Below are 13701 nucleotides of genomic sequence, written 5' to 3' on the forward strand. Positions count from 1 at the left end.
CAAGTCATGCCTGAGCATACCTCTAGCACAATTTTGATTAATCTTATCTCGTATACCTTCATTTACCTTTAGTTCATGTTGCAAAGATAATTTTATCTCTCTGTATATAATTGCTTAAAACCACCAGAATCCTTGTCTTTTTTTCTTTTATCTGCAGTAGGTGAAGACTGTAGCAGCCAAGGCAAAACCAAGATTTTGTGGAGTCTTTACTAAAGCTGCCGTTAGGTACTGGGAAGCAATTCATCGTGAACAAGTTGTATAAAAGCAGGTTCTTAAACGCTCGTTCCAGTCCATCATTGTCCATCAGGTTCTGTTCTGAAATACCCCACTGCATGTAAATGGTAATGAAACGGCTCTCTTTAGAAGTGAAGCTCATGATCTAACATTGCTATCTGTAAATTATAGATCTCACCAGCTTTGCTGAAATTGTATCAAGTACCACTTTGGTAATTGCTTGCAAGAAGGATCAATAAAAATCTGTTTAATAGGAATATACAACTTGTCTCAAAGCAGGGAGGTGGAATTCTGGCTTTGGTCAAGACTGGATACAGCTTCTTGCAGAGCCGTGTCTCCCTTCACACTTGCTGAATGAAATATGTTCAAGGACTTCCCTGCAGCATCTCAGGAAGCTTTCTCATAGTACAAGGGGAGAGATTTTGGGGTTTTTTAAACCAAGGCATTAGGAGGCCCTATGGCTCTGTCACATTACCCCTCAAAGTCTACCAGAGTTCAACGGCCTTGCAGTTAGCTTTCTTGGAATTATTTTGCATACGACTTCACTTCAACAGGTTAAACAACTCTGCCCTGAATATCAATAAAAATATACTTTAAACACTTATCAATAATGACATTTTCTAATTAATGATGAATTAAAGCTCCACAACAGTTTGAAACATGATGTTAAAATAAAAAATAAGGGAAGATAGAGTGATATTCTGTGATTCGTTTTAAGAAAACAAAGCACCCCCCCTTTACATTCTCAGCCAGTGTAAGTCGACAGAATTACACTGTTTTAGATCAGCTTAAGTTCTGACCTATATACTTCAGTGGAATTAATCTTAATTTCCACCAGTGAAAGTGGACTCAAATTCACTTTGTCTTTAATAAAGCAAAGGGTGATAAGCAAGTCTCTTTTCTGTCGAATTCTGCTTGAGAAAGGAAATTCTTTGTACTGTTAAATGATGTCCATGACAGTTGAGAAAACAAAGGTAGAATTTCATGAATTTCAGCATAGTGAAAACCGATATTGGTAACCGTTATTTATGCTTTAACCTTAGCAAAGTTCTTTGGGTACAGAGAGAGTATCAGCCGGTGAATCGGTAACCCTTTCCGAGTACTGCTCAGGAAGAAAACAAGGAGGCAGGCAGCTGATCTTCAGTGACATGAGGCTGCTGAATACGCTGCAACTCAGACTTTGTTACCACGAATAAATAACATCACATTGTCCAGAACTGGAGATTAATTTGCTGGGCCTCCAGGAGATGATATTTATTTTCTTGCATATTATACTGAGATCTCAGGACAGGCAAAGGGTCGGGGGCTGAAAGAATGTAATCGATGCTGAATTTAATTTCAGAATCCGATTTTGCTAAGGAGGAATTGCTTAGGCTCTGCCTGTTGGTCACGCTGTTTGGAGCAAACCCACGAGGCTCCAGTAGTCTTGGTCCCGATTCCATTCTTTCGTGTTTACTTTCAGAAGAGGAAATGTTGTTTAAAGCAGAGTCCATAGAAGACATATCGGGGGATGAAGGACTTTTCCCTCTGCTTGGTCTCTGCTCCTTATGTTCCCTTTTCACGTTCCTCCTCCTCCGTCTTCGCCTGTAATTCCCATTTTCAAAGAGATCCAGCATGGATTCACATCCCGTTGCAAAGCTCCAATAGTTTCCTTTCCCCTTCTCATTCCCTTCTGTTCTGGGAACCTGTATTTATTTAAGGGCAGTTCAGTATTTGTATGTGTTACAGATGCTGCTGCTGCTGAACATCTGCATTCATTTACATTCAAGAATGGTGTAAACACATATGACAAGACTTTTAAGCCTATTCTCTTTCATTATACGAATAGGATGTAAACTGCATCCTCTTCAATTTGTTATCTATTAGCATGCATCAGACAAGGACATACTCTTTATCTCTATAATTGACAACTCAGAGATATTTCAAGTGATTTGCAGCTCAGCTGTTTGTTTCCCTTCTTTCCTAGTGATGAGATTATTCCTGCATGTATTTTTTGCAGCCATGCACACTGTGTATGTAAATATACAGTTACTGATCTTACCTTTACAAAACAACTGTTAAGTGATAAGTTATGTCGGATGGAGTTCTGCCAGGCTCTTTGATTTGATCTGTAGTAAGGAAATTTCTTCATTATAAAGTCATAAATGCCAGAGAGGGTGACTTTATTTGACGGACTTTGCTGGATGGCCATTGCAATTAAGGCAATGTAGCTGAAAAAAGGAAAACTTGCTGTTACACCATCACCTCACTCACATACTCAGTTTTTAGGACCACATGGGTACGTGTGTGCCTATATCCTGCTTTCAGAAGTTCTCCCAGTGGATCTGCACCCTGACCCGAGATGTCCCAGGGATAAGCCCTGAGCGTGGTCCTGCCTCTCCGCCCCAAGCCCCCGGGGATGATATGCAGGCGTTACTTCCAGGCAATTGAGTCCCGACCCGTCTGTTTGCCCTGGCACTCAGTGGAGAGTGCTTAGATACGGGAGGATTACAGAAAGATCACCCACCTCTCAGACCCTGTCAGAAAAGTTTCCCTGAGCTGGAAGGCTGCAGTGAGACAGACCAGGCTCAGAGACACTGTCACTGGAGACCTTGCATGCTCGTGGAAAGGACCTTAGCTGCCCCTCTGAACATCTACACCGCACATCTTCGCACCACACTGGGGATTATCTGCGCCCGATTCACCCATTGGCACGTTGCACATTTAATTCCCCTTCTCCTGGGGCTCCTGGAGGTCGGAGGAGACCATGTGAGGTCTGGTGGCTCAACGGCATGCCAGAGTTGCTGTGATCCCGCACAAGAGGAAACAAATGGTGAACACTTCACACATGGAGAGGGGGGGAAATCTGCCTGCTGCGGTGCCTGCGCTGGGACCAGACCCACTGCACACACCTGGGGAGAGGTCCCACGCTCCCCCGAGAGCTGTGATCCCACCATCCCAGAGCTCAGAAACCTCCCCAGATATGAGGGGACTTGGAAAAACTTCATCTTACCTGTACGCCGGTCTGGTGAATTTTTTCTCTTCGTCAGAACTACAGGTAGGATAATCATCCCCATCATAATTAAAGCAGTTATAGGGGTACTGCGTGTTGTCAAACATCGTCCTGCTCCTTGCTCAGCTCCTGTGGACTGAGAGAGATGGAGTGATGTTTCTCAGAGCTTGGACTCCCTCCTCCCTTCTTCCCTCCCCTCTGTCTGTCTCGTTCCCTCTCTCCCCCCTCCTCACGCTCCCTCTCCTCCGTGCACACATACTCTTCGTGATGGGGTGGGGATTGTTTTTGCAATTCTCGCGTCCCAGACAGCCCGTCTGTTAGGATATTATTTTGGGGGGGGGAGTGTTACTGTTGTTATTGTTGTTGCTTCCAATGGGGTGGCGGAGCCAGGCGGCTGGTGAGTGATGGAGCTGGTGAATTGGGGGTGAACCTTTGAACCGGGGTGTGCACCGCCGGTAGCTCCGCTCAGCTCGTTGGGTGGTCCGGGCTGGAGAGGGGCCAGCGCTCCCCCCGCCACATCCACAACGTGACAAAAGCAAACAGCATGATGTTAATAAATCACGCTTCAAGGTCTCTGCTTGGAAATTAAACTTTGAGAACAGAGTGCAGCTCCCCCCAGCCCCCCAGTCCTCCCCCTTCGTATTTTTCTCTCCCCTGTGAAGCAGGGTGGCTTTCTTATTTATTTATTTTTAGAAACCCGACGTACAATAAACAGACGTTCCAGGCAGTAATGCACGCTTGTCCTGATCTGCAATCTATAATACAGCATAATAGACATAAATTATATTTCCATGACTAAAGGAAAATGTGTATGTTCAAAGAATTTAGAACAGAGGGATATGAGGGACTACTGTCAAGCAGGAAAGTAAAAGGAAAATAGCTGTAGGCAGGAGAGCTGCCTGTGTGGGCTTTGATCTGAAGGATGAATTAGACTAATAGCCCTGTGTGTTGGCATCCAATACTGTAACAATTGAATAGTTTTTCAATGCTTTGGAGTGTTTTCCAACAAGTGATGTAAACCAAAGGCATCACGCACCATTTCAGAGGGGACTAAAAAGGTGTATGCCACATGATAATTTAATTATTTGAAGACAGCTCTGTCCCAGCAACTAGCCCCAGGAGGAAATGGGTATTGGAAAAGAGAAAGCAAATTGGCGTGTGGAGAGTTACCTGGATGGAAATATAAAAGCAGAACCATTAGCAATGCAACTTTTGTTTTCTACAGCATCTTCCATACAGAGTGTGTCCCCAAACCCCTTTTGGAGTTAAAGGATACCATTAGGGGAAAATTCATCCGAGTGATAAAGAGCCCTTTAAAGTGATGCTTAAGTGGCTCCTAGAGTTCTGACAAAGATGGACATAAGAAAGCTTTTTCTGTGGAATATAACAATACATTATAGCAGGGAGTAAGGGGAAATACATGGCATGCAAAAATAGATACAAGGGGTGTTTTCTTGGGAATATGAAGCCAGAGCAGACACCCAAAATAAAAAATTATCTCCACTCTAAAATACATCAATAGGCATATGCATGAGGCATCCACTGCAGAAGAGGTCTTAATACAAAGGGTCAGCTACTGCTGCCTAAGGCGTTAGCAAGGCTTTAATATTGAGTAAGATAGAGCAGATTCAGTGGTGGAGAATGAAATATATAATGTCTGATCTTCATTCATACTCTGTCCAGCTGGACTGAGAAGGTTTAAAGTAAAGAAGAAGCTGGGCCACAGACTTGGGAAGACTTTCCCTCACTAAAAACAGTGATCCTTGAGACAGAAGTAAATGTCCACTTTGATTTTTAGCAGTGGTTCTTCTATTTGGAGCTGTTTTACCTCACTGAAATTCCAGTAATTCAAACAGTCTTGCTTCTGATTTATAAAATTTTTAAAAAGCAGAACTGGGTTAGCTGACTCTGATTTTACACAACCTGTTAGCACCCTTTTTTCAGTTCTTCATACTCTATTTATGAAAATTGCTCTGCTAAGAAAGTCAGACAACACACTTTGACCAAAATCCTCACATATTTACTGACAGTATATAATAGGCAAAGTTTTCTGTAACAGGAATTAGAGCAAATGGTTGTAGTGTCATACATTTAGTAATGTTATTTACCTCAATTCCTGTATTTTCTTGCCGTGGTGAATGTAATCAGCTCGCCCATGTCTAGCACATCTATAACGTGCATTACAGCTGGTGGTTAGCTCTACTCTCTGTGCAAGAGCTCATGGCCACCGTATTCCTCACCCATTTCAGTGGAAAATAACACTTAGATTAAATTTCCATCTCAGCAGCAGGTTTGTGAGTCTAAATTCAGCAAACGGAGGTGGGTCATAACAACCAGTGCTCGTGTCCTTGAGCAGCATCTCAGGAGTGAGTGGGACCATGGGTGGATGGTGCAGGGGCAGCTTGACAAGATACATAGGAAACTCCAGCCGTTGCCATTTGCGTAACACATAATCTGTGGATAAATATTATTTCCTCATAGCCAGCAGTGGGCTGGAGGATTCAGTTTCTGGCTCTGTAAATATCACTAAATTCATCTGCTGCAAATTCATACAGACCATATGAAGAATGCAGACTGTTTCTGAGTCCTACAAGATCAGAAGCAAATTATATATTGTCTCTCATAAACCTGCTTCTGAAATCCAGATATGCAAAACTGGCTGTGTATTTCTCAAAGTATTTTTTAAAGCCTGCATACTGATATTTTATCCCCAAGTGAATGTTTATGGTCCAATTAGAATCCTTGAAAATAATATTCATAAAGAAATGCTAACATGCTCTTCTATGTACCGTGGTGGAGCTAGCAGGTGTCATGCTTATGGTGGCAAAACATGTTGTACAATAGCTTTTTCCTAGCATCTGTGCAACCATTATAGTTTAACTAGAGTAACTATAACTCTTCCCTGTCATTATCATAAAAGCATAATTTTGCCAGGCTAGTGTTTTCTTACGTTGTATATTTTCAGAACACAAAGTTGTAAACCACTTGATTTGAGATTGTAAATAGGCAATAAAAATGCTGTGAAAGATTTGCCTATTTTTTAACATTGATATTAAAAAGTTATTTGCAATTTTTGTAATTATGACACAGATTATGAAAATTGTACAGGAAATTCAGACCGGTCATAAATCCAAACAGAGCTGAATTACTAATCATTCTAGCTCCTCAGAATAACAGGGTACCTCAGTGTGTAAGACTGCATGCTGACATCCCAGTCCTCTTACTGGTACAGACTGGCATTTCCCAGCAGCACGGCTTCTCCTGCTCTCTCACTGACTTGGGAGACAGAGCTGGTTGCAGTTTAGGACTTTATCGCAAATCTTTTAATTTTATCATAGAATCAGAATTATTTGGGTTGGAGGGGATCTTTTAAAGATCATCTAGTCCAACGCCCCCCAGCCATGGGCAGGGACATCTCTCACTAGATAAGGTTGGTCAAAACCCGACCTTCCTTGAACACTTCCAGTGATGGGGCATCCGCAACTTCTGAGCAATCTGTTCCAGTGTCTCGCCACCCTCACAGTAAAGAATTTCTTTGTTATATTCAATCTGAATCTACTCTCTTTTGGTTTAAATCAGTGGAAACAAGTGGTGGCCTTCAGTGGGCTTTGGATCACTCAGTAAATTGCTTTCTTTTTAGTACAGGATCTGTAGCTCTGGCAAACAAAGAAGAGGATGGGGAAATGAAGGTGGTGGTACTTGCTCTCCCAGTTGCTCTGATATGGGATAAGGAGAAGGAGAGTTCCCCAGACTTGGCTGAGTATTTGGCTGCGATGGCACCTGATACCCCATATAAGGCATCTTCTGACATTCAGCTCAGTGACCCTCATTTCTAGGAAAGTGATGAGTCTTGCCACACTGTCCACCTGCATGTCATCCTAAATTGCTCTCTGCTTCTCCCACGTCCATTGTTTGAATGCTTTCCCTTCTGCTTCGCTTTTGTGTTCATACGTAGAACTTAATGGAAATACAATTTGCAACACAATTTGTGGTCTTCTGCTGGAGCTCAGTGACAACTGTTTATATTTCCTAGATAGATAGTGGATTATTTGGAGAGGCATTCCTCGTCTGCATGCCTTCTAGTTGCAGCAGTGTAAACCTCATGCATAAAACACAGCACGGGTTTCTACCAAAACAGGAATGTGGATAAGAAAACTTCGATAACAATTCATCATATTAGAGGTGGTGAATAAGAAAGGAACTAAATAAATTAGCTCAGACATATTATCCCTGCGCTAGCTAGATATGGAGATTCACAAGGCATATGTGAAAATCCATTTCTGGAGATGCTCAGTGTGTTTTGGTAGTGAAAAATAGGAAAAGAAGGGTTTTCAGGGTGAAAAGCCATTTCTCCTACCTACTCCTGGGTTGTGACTATTGGTCAAAACCCGTTTTTTTCAGAAATTCCAGCCAGCCAAACTGAGGGCTTTCCACAGTCTGGTGAAGCCCTGTGACCACGTCGTCACCAGGATGGACTGTATTTCCCTTTGGGACAGGGAGGAGTTTAGATGATGTTTTCTTATCTGCTTGGTGTGCAGACCTGGCACCCCACTCCATCACCCTCCAACACAACAGACTGTTCTTTTTTCTAACTTTATCTCCCTTTCCCAGAGCGTAGCAAATCTTTTTCTAGTGAGAAGCTCTCAAACAAGTGAAGTGACAACCACCGAGTGGGCAAGAAGCCAGGAGCTGTGGAGAAAACCTGCAGGTCTGTGAGACCAGCTCCTGGGAGTGCTGGCTTTCCTGGTGGAGCTGTTCACACTGACGTTTGAGGGCTGACTGCGAGTAATATCGCATGAATTAGAACTACAATATATTATTCCTCCTTTGGTCCCATGGGGTAATGGCTTCAAAGACAGTGGAGGGAGAACATGGGCAGGTCACTAGCTTTTAGACATTTATTGAGCAAAATTCTTGATTTTTTTAAACCCATTTTCTACTTAAAACCAAAAACCACGGAAAGAGAATTAAAAAGCTTTACAATAAATAAATAAATAAATAAATAAATAAATCAGTTTAGGTTGGACAAAATGGTTTGGGCTCACCTAAAAGGATTTTCAAAATTTTACATTCTATCTTTGGTTTGCCTAGCACCTTTCTGCAGGAGAGATGCTGTCAGTTAAAAGGCCACATCCCAGTTTTTCTATTTGATATGGATACATGAGGCAGAGGTTCAGAGTCTGCCTGTTTGTGATTTGGTATTCTTCTCCTTCTCAGTGGCACAAAATTAAATCCTCCTCTTTGACTTCGCAGACAGATGGGATAAAACACGGTAGGGATGTGCAAGGTTGCACAGGAGACCTGGCCTTTATGTTGGTGGGATTGTTCCTCCCAGCTGTGAAAGTCTCCAGAATCACTGATCCGTGAGGCTTTTGGAGACAGGTAGGAAAAGCTGGAGGGTTTGAAGAGGGGATGAATTGAGAGGTGATGCCTATTCTTTGCAGTTACAGTGCACCTCTTGGACCGGCACAAGAATCATGCCTTCACTCAGTCTACACTTGTTTACCAAAAACGGATATTATCTTGGTGCAGCTGCCATACCTCATCCATCTTTGGTCATTTCTCATTCCAGCTATGTACAAAATCATTTGGCTATAGGCCTCACTTCGTACATTGTTTGAATTCTGCACCAGACACAGCTAATAGCTCGGGCCAGGAAACTTGTTCCAGATGTTAATTAACTCCCTCTGCATTAACTGGAATCACACAATTAAGGCCTGATTATTTATAAAACCATTTTGTTGAGAGAATTAGGAGAATGAACACAAACATACTGGCTCACACTTTCACACAAATGTCCATGTGCTGTTAAATTGTGGAAACTGGCACAAGTTGTCCCATACATTTATTTTCAGCCATCATAATTATTCCGGAGGAGAAAGGACAACAGTCAGCCAGGCATTGAGGAGCAATGCTGAAGCAAAGAAGCTAATTCCCAGCCCAGCTAAGGTCTACTGTTGTGGCACCAACAGGCCTCAGAGATGCCTATCAAATATCCCACAGGCAACGTGGCTTTCCTACTGCCATGAATCTAAATGACAGAGCAGCTTCATTTTACCCAGTCACAAATTGCAATATTTAGGAGTTTGGTAGCTACCTGGGGGCTAGAGGGCCTGGCCAGTGTCTCTGGTGCTTTGTCTGCTCACTATAAGACGTTCCTTGGTTTAAGGGATTTTTGGGGGGTCACACAAGCACTTAGCAGATTGACGACACAGCAAATGCGAACTAGTTCAAACCTGTCTCTCCCATCTACCTTGCACAGAGCTCGGAGTCAGTGAATCGGGGACTTTTTATTATCTGATATGGCCAAATGGACAAATACAAGGCAAGCAAATACAAGGTGCAAGCAAGCTTTGCCCAAGCTGCCTGAACGCACGTGGTCTTGTAAGTGCAAAGATAATCACCCCATGGCGATGCAGGTCACCAGCTTCTTGATAGACAAGGAGGTGGGCTCTGAGCCGCTGGAGCACATGCACAGCTTGTCTATGTCTCCAACCACCAGAGATGGTCACTGTGAGAAGCTGTAACCCTCCAGGGACTGTTTGAATCAAGTCTGAATCAAGTGGCCATTTGAACCAATAGTCCCCTGCCTCCTCCCTTGGACAAGCCTGTGAGATTTAGTGGTGTATATTGAACCGGGACCCACAGCTGTAGGGCACAGGCAGGCTGAGCAGCTCGTGGTCATTTACTGCTTCTTTCTGCACCTTGTTGGCACCTGCAGCATTACGAATCCTGCACCTTGTAAGAACAAAAGGGATAGGAAGAGGCAACACTGTTACGTTTTGCTGATTTTATTTTCATTTGAAAGTAATAATTCATTCCAGTTCACTTACTCATAGCTCTCACCCACGCAGAAGTTTTCTGGGAGCTGCATGAACAATCCCAAAACAACGCAGATCAAACTGGCAGGACAAAAGTAACTGGAAACTGGGCCCTAAGCGAGTGCTGTTACTGAAGAAGGGGATGGTAGGCAGGGACTCCGTGTTGAGTTGTAACTGAGCTGCAGGATTGCCTCTTTCCAGGTCCTCCATCTACTGGTTTCCCTTCAGGCATAATCCCTTCTAATTTCTCCATGAGGTGCAATCTGTGGCTACATAAACCTCCTAGGATATTCCAGTTTTCTACAATACCCATCTTTGTAATGGGATCACGCTTTGTAAGATGTTTCCCACCTCTTAGTCACCAAGTAATAATATTTCCCCATTACCAGTATGATTTCTTTTTCCCATAACTCACCCCTCCTAACTCCTAGATCTAATTTGATGTATTTCTCCCTGTAAGCAAATCCAATTGTCAATGCTTTTCTTCATTCTGAAAAAAATTCATGTTTTGATAATACCAGTTAAACTACTCAAATTAATTCCAGGATAAACACTTGATGGTTAATGTGTCAGGGACATCTGATTACATTTTCCTCAACCCCGGACATAAGCCTTTTTCTCTTCCTCTGAATTAGAATAATCATTCACAGTTCATCATTTATCATCCTTCAAGTATTTGGCTATCTAAAACATGAAAGCAACTCTCAGCAGAGAACCGTCAGCTAACATTGTATGTTGAGGTTTCTGCTGATAGCTCTTTAAAGAGGTGTAAACTCCCTTCTTGCTTTTCCATTCTTTTCATCTTATGAGAGGCTTTCCGATGCACACAGCGTAGTCTAAAGAGAAATAAGCTTTGATCTCTGACACCTGAAATGCATTCTCACCATTAGTAGTTTCAGGTGAAAATATTTGTAGTGTAATGCTAGTCCTTGGTTCTGCTGTCTTTAGGAAGGTTGGGAGCATTGCTGTGTGTCTATTTGAGAAGTCATATTTTATGTTTGAGCTGGGTAAGTGTGATAAAAAGAATATATATGAAAATATAAACTAGCTTTGTTTCTGCTTCTTCTCGTTAAGTTTTGACCTTAGATTATTATTCTTCACCACATTTCAGTTTGATCAATTTGAAATGTCTTTGGGATTTAAAAGTGTCTGAAGCCAACCTATAGCGCTAAAAGTTTCTCATTTTTCTTACGCTCAGTATGTAGCTGCCTTCCTTTAGACAGCTGAATTTAACAAAATGAAACCTTTAAGAAGCTGAGTATTTTAATGGAAGCTCAGCTTCTTCCCATTTGTCTGGTGTGTGGTGCTTTCAGGTATATATGGGTAAGTTCTCAGTAAACTGCATATCTTGATTAAGGGTTGAAGATATCCTTATTTGAGAGCCAAATCCTGTGTATTTTCTGACTAACCTATTTTTGCAGTGGCATGTTAAACTAGGTGTGTAAGCAAGGGGGTGGTTATTTATAAGCATACCTCTCAGTTAATGAGTATTTGTGAGAGTAGTTTATTTTTCTTTAGTATCTTCCTCATTTTCCAAGTTGTTCATCAATTCCTATGAATAATTCTCAGGACTTCAGAATTTAGAAATATTGGTCCTAGTTCTTGAGCTCTGAATAGAACACTTTTGGGGAAATAATATAAGATGACATACATATTTAACTGCTGGTGGGAATTTCTAGGCAAACAGCAATTTATGAAACTTTAAGGATTCAGGGACTCTGTATATGGCTGTATGTTCAAAAGCTAATAAATAGGATCTCAGAAATTACAGGGGAGCAAAGTCAGCACTTTTACCATGCAAAAGATATTCCTAAATACAACTGCTTATGTGCTCGTCTGCTCTAATACTGGCGAATAGTCCCCAAAGTGAACAAAGCACAACATCTCTCCTTAGAGCTGCAACCCAGCTGTAAGGCGAAAATGGTATTATACGAGGCATTTTGCAGTGTGAAGCTTCAAAAAACTAGCAAGAGAGCTAGTTTTGTGCTCCATTTGCTGCCCCATGCAACAGTTTGCAGCCACAACTCCAAGGGCACCCAAACAGCCCAACATTGTACTTATAAAATAGAGCCACAAGCAAAGGACTTGTATCACTCACCACCACAGCAGCTGCTTGGGGTGAATGGGAGCAGAGAAGAAGGAGTTATGTAGGTGGTGACAAAAGTAGTGACATGACCCAGGAAACAACAAGGAATGTATCTATATTTAATTGCAGCTCCTGTTGTTAACAATAGTCTTAAGTGGAAACTTCAGTGTTACCATTTGGAGACTGGTCCATAAAGGGGTGATCAGTGGGTGGAGGTGAGACATGGGGATGGTTCTTTCTTTATAGCTGCCTGGGGATCTTGACAAATTGTGTTTTGGGTGTTTTGTTTGTTTTTTTTTTTCCTTCAATACCAGTCAATTTGGAAAAAAGATAAGCACAATTGCAAAAAGGAATTTTAAATGCCCTGAGACTAATGAAGAATGTGCTGATCCTCCAAAACATGCACTGCCACTGTCCAATACACAGCATTGATCTGAAAGGAAGCAACGATACAAGATAGTCCTGGATATTTTGCTTCATGTCTCTAGTTTTATCCCAACCAAACAACGCTGTGCCCATGCTAAAATGAGAAGCAGCGATCTTCAGTAGAAGTAACTCTGCTATGCAAGCTGCCTTTTCCAATGCAGTGTCCGACAGCAGTAGAATAAGTACGGCTCTTTGCTGTCTTAGCTGTGCTTGGTAGTGCTTGGTGTTACCTATTCAGCATACTTGGGAAAGACTTGAAGCAGCCTCTTACCTGACATTGGGCTCTGGGCTGCTAAAGGCAATTCATACTGCGGAGCAGCCTATAAACAGAAACAATCTTGAAAATTGCTCAGATGTGGAGAGATGCATCGGTATTGACAGAGGATATTGGGGTAGAATTATGATTTCTAGGAAGTGGGAGGCAAAGCAGCCAAATTATCACTTAAAATAAGCAGAGAATCCTATTCTGGCACATACTGCGGAGATATTTGCTGGCAGTGCATCGCTGTGCGCTGGCAGTTGAGAAAACTGGAGCATAGGAGCTTTACAGGTCATACAATGTACTTTTGAGCTATTCTGCAATAACTAAGCTTGGGAGAGAACACTTCTTTTTGTTCATTTTATTTAATAAGTAAAAATCAGACACCAGGGTGAGAAGATCATGGAAAGGCTGTCTGAATCATGAACTCTTTATTTGCATTTTGAAATAGAACTCAATAGAAATCTTGGATCCCAGTAACTCTAAATTTGGAGCATGCAGAATTCATCTCAGTCTTTTTGTGGTTAAGGGCCTATACATCTCTTGCTAGCTTTTGTGGGGAAAACTTCTTCTAAAAAAAGGCATCACAACTATTTATGTTTGTTTGTTTGGTACAGTGTTGAACAGCATCAAGCAGAGAGCCAGAGATGTATTTAGATTCATTCCCCTGGAATACGTGTGGGGATGGACATGTTCTTGATTAAAACTTGGAGTTTAGAAGATTGTTTCCCAAGGTTATTTTTGGTTGCTGGAGTCTGGATGTGAAGCTTGTCGCCTGGCTCCCACCCCAATGCATTCATATCTGATTTGGGCAATTTAGAACTTAATCTTTATTTGGAAGCAAAGGAGAGCAACTGTTCACTTTGCAGATTTCGAGGGATGT

General features: G+C 42.1%; 1 protein-coding gene across 1 annotated transcript; it reads right to left on the bottom strand.

Annotated features, from left to right (window-relative positions):
- Nucleotides 1-1436: 1436 nt before the first annotated feature.
- Nucleotides 1437-3333, bottom strand: FOXL3 (forkhead box L3). The gene is made up of 3 exons (XM_009820672.1): nucleotides 3227-3333; nucleotides 2276-2444; nucleotides 1437-1919 (listed from the first exon to the last, which is right to left on the bottom strand). The coding sequence occupies exons 1-3, from the start codon at nucleotides 3331-3333 to the stop codon at nucleotides 1437-1439; spliced, it is 759 nt and encodes a 252-aa protein (XP_009818974.1).
- Nucleotides 3334-13701: the final 10368 nt, after the last annotated feature.

The sequence above is a fragment of the Gavia stellata genome, chromosome 18, assembly GCF_030936135.1.
Source record: "Gavia stellata isolate bGavSte3 chromosome 18, bGavSte3.hap2, whole genome shotgun sequence".
NCBI lineage: Eukaryota > Metazoa > Chordata > Aves > Gaviiformes > Gaviidae > Gavia > Gavia stellata.